We start from the raw sequence: 12422 nt of genomic DNA on the forward strand, positions 1-12422 counted from the left end.
TTTTAGGCCATTCAAGTTTGTGACTTTTTAAAGCACCCACAAGAAAGATACAACATAAGGAATATTAAAATACACGGACAACACAGTTTGCAGAAATGCTCTAACGCTTAATGCAGGGTCATCAATTTCTGATCAAAACAAAAGGTTATCACAAACCCACTGTTCAGAGCAAACAGTAGGTCTACAAAAAGGTTCATAAAGTTTAGTGTTAATTTTTCCTTTTCTCCGTATAAACTTTCAAAATTAGCAGAAATGTGTCTGTCATAATAGTCCTCAGAATACCTATGATTTAAGATGGCAGTTTCAACAGCCTTGAATATAAGTATCAAAATTTCACTTTGATGAAAGAAGTTCCTCTTAAGCATCACTGGAAACTATATTTTAGTAAGAAAATCTTTGTGTTAATACATATTCCAGTTAAAACTACTAAACTCAAAGGGTCTAAAACAGGTACTTTAATGCCTTAGTGGTGAGTCAATTCCTAGGTAGGTTGATAAGAAGTCCAGGGTTCCCGAGGACAAACAGGTCTGGAGCCCTAGAAAAGGAGAAAAGGGGTCTGGGGCTCTCAAGGAGAAAAGGACAAATTCTTTTCTACGCTGCTTTGTCTTAGTTATCTTCCTAGAGGACATGTTTCTCCTTAACAAAAACCCTTCTGACTAATCCTGTCGTCTTAAAATGTATATTATGGAGTGGGTCTAGTAAAATCTATTGTTCATTCTGATCTTAATTTAAGATGTTGTGGGAGTGGGTCTGAAAGCATATAAGGCCTTGATAAGACTAGCTAGGGGGGCATTCCCCATCCCCCTTCTGATGTGTCAGAAGCTTCCTTTGTCCCTTTTCTTACTTTAATAAAACTCTGCTACTCAAAAGCTCTTGAGTGATCAAGCCTGGTCCCTGGTCCCAAAGCTAAATCTTCGGCGATCACAAATCCAACATCGTTCATGGTAAGCTATCAGTGATACCACTGATCATATTTATAAACATGATGTTATTAATTCAATGAATATGTCTCTACTCCCATCATAAAGGTCACCAGATAAAGAAAAAAGAAAGTCTAATCACATAAAGGAATATAAAACTATTTATTGACCACTGTTCACCAGTATTTACAATAAAGTAAACAATATACAGTTGAATAACATTCTGATTACTACAAAGTTATTGTTTTTATTGGCTTCTGCTGAACTAGTAACCCAAAATACTGAGAAAATTGAGCCTTTGTGTAAGGAATGGATCGGAGTCAAGTCTGAAAAAACATGTAGGTCAAGCATAATTAGAAAAGTTTGTTCACTCATTTATTCCTGTAGATCATAAACTGCCAATATTTTTAAACTATCTGATTAGGTTTCCATGAACAAATCTGAGACATCCCATGTATCACAACATTTCCTAAATATAGCACAGAGACTTCAATTTCTTGTAAAACAATGGTTCACCAAAAGGAACCATCAAGTGTCCATTTAACTAAGTTTTGCTTTGCTATATTAAAACATACTAGAATTTTTCTACTTTTTTCATTTGGTTGGGAAGGTTGTTGATAGTGATAAAAATTTTCCTTCCAGGGTTTCTGCATATAAAACTGCATTTATATGCAGATTCTGATAGGGATGCTTTAAAAAATTACCCAATTTAAACTCCTTAATTTATCTAATTAATTGCAAAATTATTTAATTTGAAAGGTTAAGACTTAAATTTTTATCTAAGTTGAAGTCATTTCTTATATTGCTCAAAATGATGTAATTCCAGAACATGGGCTTATCCATGGTTATCAAAGGCTGTTGTTTAAATATATTTACCAAAACAAAAACCACAACAAAAAATTAACTCCCAAACAATTTACATATGTCTTTTATGTATACACATATAAAAAACTTAGAATGGTCCTCAGGCATATATGAGTTAAATGCAAATTCTAAATTCTGATTGAGTAATGACTATGAAGATTTCCTCCAACATTTAGAAGAACTGTTCTCTAATGCTGAGGAAATAATATACCATGGTATCAAATTCTTTCCTACTGAAGGAGGCAACTACAGAAAGCTTTTATTTGTTCAAAGTAACCAGTGCTACAGATGGAAAAAAACAAAAAACCCAATGTAACTTCCCCAATATTACTTCAAAACAAACGTATCAAACCTGATTTTCATTAGAATGTAGTTATTTCTTCACACTAATAAATCAAAAAACCAAGACCCACGTTTTATATATATATATAAATATATATAAAAGGCAATGCAAACAATTATTGAGCCTCATCTTCCGGACAAGAATGCCAAGTTAGCCTTTCTTCATAAAAAGCAATTACAATTTGAGGACACTTCATATTTGCCTCTTTTGCCAGTACCAAGTCCGCCTCATCAGAATCTTTCCTGTCATGAGAAAAAAAAGTATTCAGTTAAAAAGCCTAAACATTTTTTTGTCAAGTGACAACCATGCATTTAAAAAATCGTAATTCAATCAAAACATGTTTAAGTGCTTCAAGAGGGTTATGTGGTTACTCGTAGCTGTGTTCCAATAAAATTGCATTTTCCAAGACAGGTCAGTTTGCTAATCTCTGCTTTAGCTAAGTAAAAGCGAATCATTCTTTCAACAGATAACTACTTTCTACCTAGAGCTTCCCTGGTGGCTCAGTGCCAAGAATCTGCCTGCCAGTGTAGGAGACAAAGGTCTAATCCCTGGCAACCCACTCTAGTATTCTTGCTTGGAAAATCCATGGATAGAGCAGCCTGGTGGGCAATAGTCCTTGGAGTTGCAAAGAGTCAGCCATGACTTAGTGACTAAAACCAACTTGCTACCTAATGATTGTGAACTATTTATAAAGCCTAGATAGACAGGTTTTTAAAAAATTCACAAGTTTTTTTTTTTTTAAATAAAAAACATATCTATTCTTACTTTAAAATATAACAGCAATTCACACTCACCATTTCATGAGGAACATTAATTCTCCACTGCTGTCTGTGGCACCAATTATTCGTTCTGGATCAAGACCTCTGGCAAAACCTCTTGGTTTATCAGCCTGTTAAGAAAAAGTTAAATGATTATATAAATGTTTCCACACATTTCATCATAGAGCAAACTAATATTAACTTCCAATTTGTCTTCATGACATATAGCCTTCTGATAGTGAAACAATGATTAGAGCAAGAGTACTAAACACCTTTTAATTTCCATTAAACTTATAAGCAGAAAAAATAAATCTGGATGTCTATAAAAATATTCTGAATCATAAATCAAGAAAACAATTTTTTTCAAAGACACAAAGCAGGAAAAAAACCAAATCTCTTATTTTTAATTAATGATTACAAAATTCTTGAAAGTAGTATTTCAAATTACTTCTAGGAATCAGTCTAAATTACATATTTTTAAAAGCATAAATAGCAAACCTGTAAAAAGTTTAAAAAAACCAACAGTAATCAGTGCTGTAATCAATCTGAATGATAACAAACCTTATAAAAATAAACCTGTGGCTCTCAAAAGTATGGTCTGAGGGACCCCCAGGGATGCCGAAAACCTTCTGGACTATTTATCTTCATGATCTCCTCTTTTCATGTATCTGTGACTTCACATAATATTCACATACTTCTACCAAGCAACATATCACAGCAAACTGAATACTGAACTAAAGTCTTATTAAGACAAACACTGACAAAATTTGCAAAAATGTAAAATGCCAGGCCTTGTTATTCTTAACTGAAAACATGGTATTTTATAAATTTCTACTTTAATTTCAAATGCAGTTAGTACTGACAGTTACAATCCATATAAACAAGTTTTTTGGGATCCTTGAGAATTTTCTGCTGCTGCCAAGTCACTTCAGTCATGTCCGACTCTGTGTGACCCCATAGCAGCCCACGAGGCTCCCCAGGCCCTGGGTTTCTCCAGGCAAGAACACTGGAGTGGGTTGCCATTTCCTTCTCCAATGCAGGAAAGTGAAAAGTCGCTCAGTCATGTCCAACTCTTAGCGACCCCATGCACTGCAGCCTACCAGGCTCGTCCATCCATGGGATTTTCCAGGCAAGAGTACTGGAGTGGGTTGCCATTTTCTAGAGTGTAACAAATCCTTTTTCTCCCCATGAGACTTTTACATCATTACCTCAAGCTCTGGAGTCCGACTGCCTAGGTTATAATGATGCCCCTAACCTTTGTGGCTTTGGGCAAGTTAACTTGTGATTCAGGTTCATTTTCCATAAAATACATACTATTAATACTATGTTTCACAGACATTTCAAAGTATCTGAAACGCAAATTCAGTTATTCAGAACACTGCCTGGCACATTACATGGGCACAAAACAGGATAACCATTGTTCCCTGATGGCTCAGTGGTAAAAGAATTCACTGGCGAATGCAGGAGATGGGGGTCCGATTCCTGGGTCAGGAAGATCCCCTGGAGAAGTAAATGGCAACCCACTTCAGTATTCTTCCGTGGGAAATCCCATGGACAGAAAAGCCTGGCAGGCTACACAGTCCATGGGGTTCCAAGAGAGTACCACAGGACTTAGCAACTAAACAACACTGTTATTAAATGGTGCTTCTGTGGAGCATGTGGTAGACTTTCAATTTACTTATAAATGATTCTTAACATTGCCACCTTTTTGCTTTGGTTGCTAAAGCATTCAGAACCAAATCTGTAGCCCCCATCTGTTTTCCTTCTATAAAAACAAAGATAATACACCTACGATCTTGACAGAGTTGACATTAAGTTATTGGACTATCTGTAAAGTACTTATAGTTCAAATTACCTATTTTTAAATCCAAAGTCCTGATCAATAAATCTGTATTGTATATTAGGTCCCCAAGCCTAGATATAATTCAGACCCAACATTTTCCCCTAAATTACCATGTTAGGCCAAAAGGTAGGGCAAGTATAATCAGTTTTAAAGTTGAGGGTAGAGGCAAGGATGTAATTTGCCCAAAGCCACAGAAAAACCAATAAAGCAAAGGTTGATTCAAAATACACACGCAGTGAATGAACCAGTTTTCTCAATTCATGCCAATAAAAAAACTATTATGCAAGATTATATACTTCAAAATCAAAGTATTTTTGGGGAATACCAAGGATCATACACCAAAGTTTTGGTCACTACCACTCACTAATGACTGATAATCAGAACGTGTGATGTAGATTGTTTTCACTGTATTATAAGTGATTTTCGATGATCTAACTTTGTATTGTTTTTATTTAATACAGCTGGTTTAGATCAGAGGAAATTGTCTCATCTGGCGCCAAATCCTTCAATGTACCCAAAATAACAGTAGCACAATGATTTAAAGAAATGTAAGTGCTTACTGGACATTTACACAATGTAGGGTTAAATCATGCCTCTCCTTTCATCCTAAGTATTTAAAGAGCCTTTTTAATGATATTTTTGAAGTACTCGTGTCTTAAAAAGTATTTTAAAAAATCAAGCCATCCTTTTACAAAGAAGCCAGTCTGCTGGCCAATGTTTTATACTTACAGCATCTCTTTTCTTCTTTGATTTGCTATCATCAGATTCACTGTCAGACAAAGATTTTCTTTTTGTTCCATCTTTTTCTTTACCAGCTTTTTGAGAATTAAGAAATGCTTCAATTAACTCTGGACAATCTAAATTTTCTTCAGGTTCCCAAGTATTGTCTGCGCTGTGTTGTTTAAAAAAAAAAAAAAAAAAGTTCTTGGTTAATAACCACTGTCCAGATCAATTTAATAATACCCGACAAAAAGCCCTCTGTACTGCAGATACTTCCCTCTACCTCCTACCCCCTACATGAAGAATCTGTACTTCATTTTGTGTCTACTCCCACAGTTTGTGCTAAGCGGGTAATGTGCTGTATTACCTCCCAAGTAACTGAACCTGATTAGCGGAATAAATGCAGCTAATATTTTTCCAAGTTACATGGACAATTCACTTTGGAATTTCTTACTTTCTTTCAGAAGAGTGAATTCTGGATCCCACCCCAAATTACTTTATCAGTTAGTGCCTAGGGTTAAGGCCTCCAATACTGTGTTTTAAAAAACATAATTCAGAAGCATTCTCAAACATGAGACAGTATTTTCAATTTCTGCTGCAGTATTTCAATTCTACTCAAAGTGGGAAATGAAGAAAGAATGTTTTTTCACATTTTTAATTGGTTGGGAAAAGATTTCAAAATAAAAATCATGTTTTGGGGATCCATAAGCAAAAGCATTATTATGAACACTGTTTACTATATTGCCTATTGTTGCTTTTGTACTATAGTCACAAAGTAGCTGGGACAGAAAGCCAAAGCCCCCAAAGCTCAGACTGTCTTCTAATATGGGCTCTTTAGGGAAAAAGCTTGCCAATCTCTGATATAAGGCCAATATGACCATTTTCATGTTTTTCAGAAGGGCTGGAAAGAAAATGAATGTCAATTACCAAATGTGAAAGTGAGATCAGCCTACAACATTTGTGACAAGATTGCCAACTTTGTGTGCTTTGATCCAAAAAACTTTTACAGAACTACACACAATGAAATGAATCATTTTAGAGATGCTAGGAAAGATGCTTTAAACCTCTGGTTACAACAAGGTCTGTTGATGTCCCGAGACTCTAAAATTGGCAGACTTAAGAGTGGAGGAGGACAAAAGAGCTAAAGTGGAGCCTCCATTCTGTAATGTTATTTCAATAAAATATTACCTAATACATTATACAGAAGATAGCAGGTCCTTAGTCACACTAGTGGCCTCAACCATGGAGAGAAAGAGGGAGGAGTTAATCTTCCAGTGTTTTAATGGGTAAGATACAGAGACAAACAGCTTTTAATGCCTCAAAGGATAAAACAAACAAAACCCCACAAAACTGTCTGCCATATGAGGGTAATCACTTCTTTAGCAAATTGGTTAAGTCTTACTTAAAATACTGCAGACTTGGTTCTAATTGTAAGAAATTTTTTTCTAGTGCCTAAATCACAAACTTACATATATATATTTAAGCTCAACTAAGGGTACTGCAAAAATAGAACAGAGAAACATAAATCTTCCACTCAAATCATAATTCCCAAATTGCTGTGGAGGTGATTTTAAATGTGAATGGTAAAAGCAGCAGTAGGTAAGAGAACCATCATACTCCCCATCTCAACCAAGCTCAGAAAACTGTTGTCCACCTCCACCTATCCATTTTCAATAGTCACTGCTCAGAGTCTTGCTGTTTTTGTGGTGTAAGATTAAAATTCAAGTAAACTGTACATGATAAAGTTTGAGTATAATTTCTGCGTGTAAGTTATTCACAAAACAGTAACATTATAAAGACTGTTTTGTTAGCAATTAGTAAGAGGGAACATGAAGAACCAGGTCGCTTAAAAAATACCTAGGCTCTACTTAGAGATTAGAATAGTAAGCCTAGGGTAGGATCTGAATTTTGATGAGCACTTCTGTTTAAGACCCACTAGTATACCTTATATAGCTTCAATATTTTTTAATGTCCACTGTAGGGAAACAATTAGCACAGTATCCAATTACATTAAAAAAAGCAACCTGTACTCTATATAATTATATAAATTTGACTCTCCAAGGTAATCAACTAGTCTCAAATCTACTTGTTTACAATTGCAGGCTAAAGCCTTGACTCTTTAAACAAGATACCCTGAATTATAGGTGCCTTTAAATTCAGAGAAACCTATGAAAAAATGGGTAAAAAGATTTTTAAGCTAAAAACAAATTTTAAACACTACTTAAGTACAGTTAAACATATAATAAAAGCACTGAGATTTCTTACTCTGTAAATCCCTTCCACTTCAGGAAATACTCCACCTTCCCGTTCACTACACGGCGGTCCAGCACCTTTTCTACTACAAATTCTTCAGGTTCTGCCTCTTCGACTTTTTTACTCTTTCCGTTTTGCTTCTTTCCCATTTTTTGCTAAAACAAAAGAGAGAGATTTAAGAAATGTCTTTTTCTTGTTTGATTTTTGAGTACATTTTAAAGGCTAAAACTGCTGATATTATCATTGCATTTAACACCTAAATTTTCACTTTTATATCCCAAAGCAAACACTTTCTGAAAAAGTTAACAGATAATCAGCAAAATAAAGGAATGGTTGATTCTGTGGGTTTAGCTCAAACCTATATCCCCCACTACCCTTCACTGAAATAATTCAATCAAAGACATTTCTCTTGAAAATTGTTTTCTTTTCCTAGTTTTATTTCTACATAGTCTACAAGACCAAGTATAGTCAAGTTTTCACTCATTGTTAACTACAAGACAGCAAAAAACGACTATTAGAAACTACTAGAGACTAATACAAAGGAGAGTAACAGCGACAGGTCTTATTAGGTGAACCATAGACTCATTAAAAATATAGCTCCCAAACGCTAAGACCCCCTTTTTCAATTCAAACACCAACGTTAAAATCTGAACAATAAAGAGAAAAGATAGCTGCAGAACGAAAACGTGGTTCAGAACCCTGATATCAATTGCAGGGTCAACCAAGGAGACCATAAGTAGGTTAAGGACAAAATCGTTTCCCCATAATTTCAGTAGATATTACTGACCACTTGGAACAAATCTATAACACTGTTAACTTCAAGAGGCCAAAATGCTGGATCATTTTAATTCTCTAATGAGAAAAAAAATCCTTTTTTTCCTGGTTTCTCAAGAGAAAGACTCTAAACTGGTCAACGAAATTCACTTAAAACAAGGTTTTAAGTGTGTGTGTCTGTGTGTGTTTAACACTATTTGAGAGAAGCAGGACACCAAGATCCCTCTACTTTCCAATAACTCAAAATGGAGACTAACGGGGGAAACCCCACATTATGCTCATCTTGGAATCATTTCACCTTAAAACAGGTGCTATTTAAAAAAAAATCTTAATTGTCCAATTACTAAAGTCATCCGCACATTGCATGAAAGCAGGGAAAATTAACACCAATGCCTCAAGATTACAAAGGACATCAAAAAATATATAATCATTTAGAAGTGTATACACACACTTCTAAATAAATATCCTATGAAAGAAATAAAAACCCTGTGAAATTTAAATAATGCAGCCAGCATCTGATTTTGTTGAATATCATTCTCCATGTTAGGCCGTATAACTTTCATTAGTCAAGATACTCAGTCCAATAACTTTCTGCCTCTGTATAGTACAACAAAGGTAGTGGCAGTGGGAAGAAAGAAGAAAACTTAACAAAAGCTTACTAGATACTGATCCTAAATGAAAAACAAACTACATCCAAGAAAGTTAAGAGGCTAACGGAGTAAAGAAGAGACAAAATAAACACAGAAAATTAAAAGATAAAAAAAATTTAGCAGAGGAAACAAAATATTTACTATAGCACTCGTAAGCTAGTTTCAAATGCTCATCTTTTTCAAGAGAAAATCCACTCACTTTCCCACTTAAAGCACACATTACCTCACAACACTTAACAAAATTATTTTAAAATGAAAGGTAGATACTTAAGACTATCAAACTGTAAGCAGGAGCAATTTAACAGAAGAATCTATTTGCTTTCTGTATCTATCTATCTACCCCCACAGTCTCAGGGACAGGTAGCTCCTTTCCCATCCAATACTTTAAAGATACTGGTGATTGTAAAGCCAATTTAAGTATCTACATTTTGGTTTACTGATTATGAAATTTGAAAGACAATTCATTCCTGAGAAGTGTTCGAAGATGCTCTGGCCTTTCCCCATCGATGACTGGGAATAAAGAATGCCACCAGACAGGCTTTATACTTCATATTTAAACATTTCTCAGGATGTTTGACTTAAAAGTGCAATCTAATGATGAAACAAACAAAAAACCCCACCAACTTATCCTTTTGTTGTGAAACCCAAGGGGAGAATTCACAAACCAAAACAAAATGTTTTGTTCATTTAGATGTTAAAACACTAACCTTCATATACTTGCAATTATTAACACAATGTATTAGAATTACATACTGTGGGAACCATAACTGAATTTCGTGATTTTTATGTGAATATTTCAGTGCTTAAGTTAAAATCTGTAACTTAACAAGGCTGAATACACATATGTCAACAATCTGTAGAACTTTTAATGAAACCTAAGAATGCAAACTGTGGGTTTAAGAACTGCTGGAGAGAAAAAAAATTGCTCAGAAGATCTAGTCTTCTCTCTTTTCCAGACATGTGTGATGTTTTTCATGGTAAGTATTTAAAAAAACTGCACTGCAATGATTTAAAGTCCTTCTGTATTTTAGAATAAGCACGTTTGAAACATGACAGTGACCAAAACAATTTGAAAGACACAACGACTTTCATCTCAATCTAAGTGTACAAGATATCCGTTTTTTAAACAGGGCAATACTGAAAATACCTGCTTTCTCTAGAATTCAATATAGAGTAACTTAGAGATCAGTAATCAACAAGGCTTTACTGCTTTGTCTGTCTATACCTGTAACCTTCTTCCATGTCACATAAATTTGCGTATCTTTCTTCCAACATAAAAATGCTTGGTAAAACTCACATTGTGCTACCCTCCCAAAATTAGGTTTCTTTAAATGAAACACTATGAAGTCAAGTGAATGTAATAATTTCCTTTTTCCTCCTAACTTCTCCCCATTAACAGTTGTGGGGGAGAGGGGACTTGCAACTATATATGGGTGTAATTTCCCAACCACAGAGATGCAGTTATAATTTTGGGAGGAAAAAAGTTTGAGTTAGATCCTTAAATATTTTAGGTTTTCATTAACTTACCAATGTAGTTTTATTGGAGGCCATTTTTTATTGCAGACTTGAAGAGCTATTACTAGAAAAATGCATGACAGTTAAGAAGTTTGTAAGACATAAAAAGATAGCTACACATAAGTTTTTGTTTGGATTCCAACCCCCACCTAGTTAGCTCATGTCATCAAACGTATATACAAATCCATAGAGAAGCAGTTTTAAGATTCTGCGTAAACTAGTGATACGTGCCTGAGAGTATATCAGTGCTGTAACTTATCTATACAACCTTACTGAGAACCTAGTATCCGCGAAAGCTTTACAGGGTAAAAATTTGACAAAAATTTTTTTTTTCCAATCCGAATCCCATTTAAACCATAGTCAGCATTTTAAAAAACTAGCAAAATAACCTGGTTCAAAATCAGACAAGTGCCCAATCGATTACAATAATTAGTGTGAATTTTCCCTCTAGAGATTAACAATCCGAACAGTCGTCTATGTAATTTAATTCTAACTTGGTTTCTTCTTAAGAGACCTTCCCAATCACTAGTTGAAAAACTAAAACATACCGAGATGCTCCAGTTACATTTTGTGCCACTTTTGAAAACAAACCAGTTATTTCTGCACTTTCATCCGCTCCCCTTAAACCCCACCCGGCTTAACGAGGCCTTAGCGCCCGGCCCCTAACCCCGCCACACGAGAGCGCGGGCCTCGTGGTCAGCGCATCCGCGGGGAGAAACAAAGGCCGCGGCGCGGGGGCTCAAGGGCACTGCGCCACGGGGCCCGTGCCTCTCCCCACCCGGCGGCGGCCACGTAACGGAGCGCCCGCCGCAGTCTGCGGACACTCGGCTCCGCGGATGCGGGAGAATGCACCGCCCTCCCTGGAGGCCCAAGTCGCCGACCAAGCACGGGACGGGAAGGAAGGCCCCCTCATCCTCGTCCGGGATGGGGGAGGGGAGGAAAAAATGCGCTTTGTCTAGAAATAAGGCGGCTGGCGCCACAGCTTTCAACCTTGTCAAAAGTCTCATCCCCTAAACCAACTACAGACGTCGGCCCGGAGCCAGGCCCGCCATGGGGTCTCTATTCGCTTCTCCTTTCCTTCCCGCCAGGTCCTGCCTCGGGGTCCGGCGAGGAAGGATAGGAAGCGGGGAAATGGGGGTCTCTGGGGCTTATGTGGTATCTTAAGCAACACCACCGAGTGAAAGCTAGAGGAAAAAAAAAAGACACCGACTTCACCGCCTCTGAGCTCCTCCGGGTCCCGGGTCTGCGACGTCTCCGGCCCTGCGCGCCTCAAGCTCCAGTCACATCCGAGGGGGAGGGGGGCTGGGGAGCAGCGCTGCGCGCGGGGCCGCCGCTGGGGGGAGGGGAAGGTGGCACCGCCCACGCCAGGCAGCCGCGAGGGGCGGAGTGGGCGCGCGCCCCGGGGGGTGGGGCCGCGCGCCGCGCAATGCCCGCCGGGAGCCTGAGCCCGGGCCGGAGGGAGGAGGAAAAAAGGGGGTGGTGACAGCGGCTCTTAAGAGTTCGCGGCGTGGCGTCTGGTGGTCGCCCGAGGGGAGAGCTGAGTGCCGCGACCTAAGTCTACTCGGCGGAGGTGTTTCCTGCTTTTCTGCCGCCTTAGCGACTGGCGCCAAAACAGGACTCCGCCCACTTCCTCGCCCCTGGGATTGGGTGCCTCCAAACATTGCGGGTGGGTGGGAGGAATCGGAAACTAAGAACGAGCACCACTTTCGACTACCTGAAATGTGGACCCCAAAAACATTGGCCAGGATTAGGGTGGTGGATCGTTAAGTGTAATTTGTTGAC

The 12422-nt window shown here is 37.6% G+C and overlaps 1 protein-coding gene across 2 annotated transcripts; it reads right to left on the bottom strand.

The window, feature by feature from the left end:
* Window positions 1-1063: 1063 nt before the first annotated feature.
* On the bottom strand, window positions 1064-12063 carry CBX3 (chromobox 3). 2 transcript variants are annotated; one of them, XM_040259744.1, is made up of 6 exons: window positions 11851-12063; window positions 10653-10704; window positions 7714-7856; window positions 5458-5620; window positions 2922-3016; window positions 1064-2369 (listed from the first exon to the last, which is right to left on the bottom strand). In XM_040259744.1, the coding sequence occupies exons 2-6, from the start codon at window positions 10674-10676 to the stop codon at window positions 2243-2245; spliced, it is 552 nt and encodes a 183-aa protein (XP_040115678.1). In that variant the 5' UTR covers window positions 10677-10704; window positions 11851-12063; the 3' UTR covers window positions 1064-2242. The 2 variants fall into 2 exon arrangements, with proteins under 2 accessions (XP_040115678.1, XP_040115679.1); XM_040259745.1 differs by lacking the exon at window positions 10653-10704 and having other exon boundaries at window positions 11851-11954.
* Between the last annotated feature and the right edge of the window lie 359 nt (window positions 12064-12422).

The sequence above is a fragment of the Oryx dammah genome, unplaced genomic scaffold, assembly GCF_014754425.2.
Source record: "Oryx dammah isolate SB20612 unplaced genomic scaffold, SCBI_Odam_1.1 HiC_scaffold_18, whole genome shotgun sequence".
Classification (NCBI taxonomy): Eukaryota; Metazoa; Chordata; class Mammalia; order Artiodactyla; family Bovidae; genus Oryx; species Oryx dammah.

Excerpts from the sequence above, each read along its gene's own strand:
- CBX3 (XM_040259744.1), bottom strand. The coding sequence starts at position 10,676 with ATGGCCTCCAATAAAACTACATTG. Across the intron at positions 3,017-5,457 it reads CAAAGAAGAAAAGAGATGCT|GCTGATAAACCAAGAGGTTT; the intron begins GTAAGTATAAAA and ends TTTTCTTAACAG. Across the intron at positions 2,370-2,921 it reads TTAATGTTCCTCATGAAATG|GAAAGATTCTGATGAGGCGG; the intron begins GTGAGTGTGAAT and ends TTCTCATGACAG.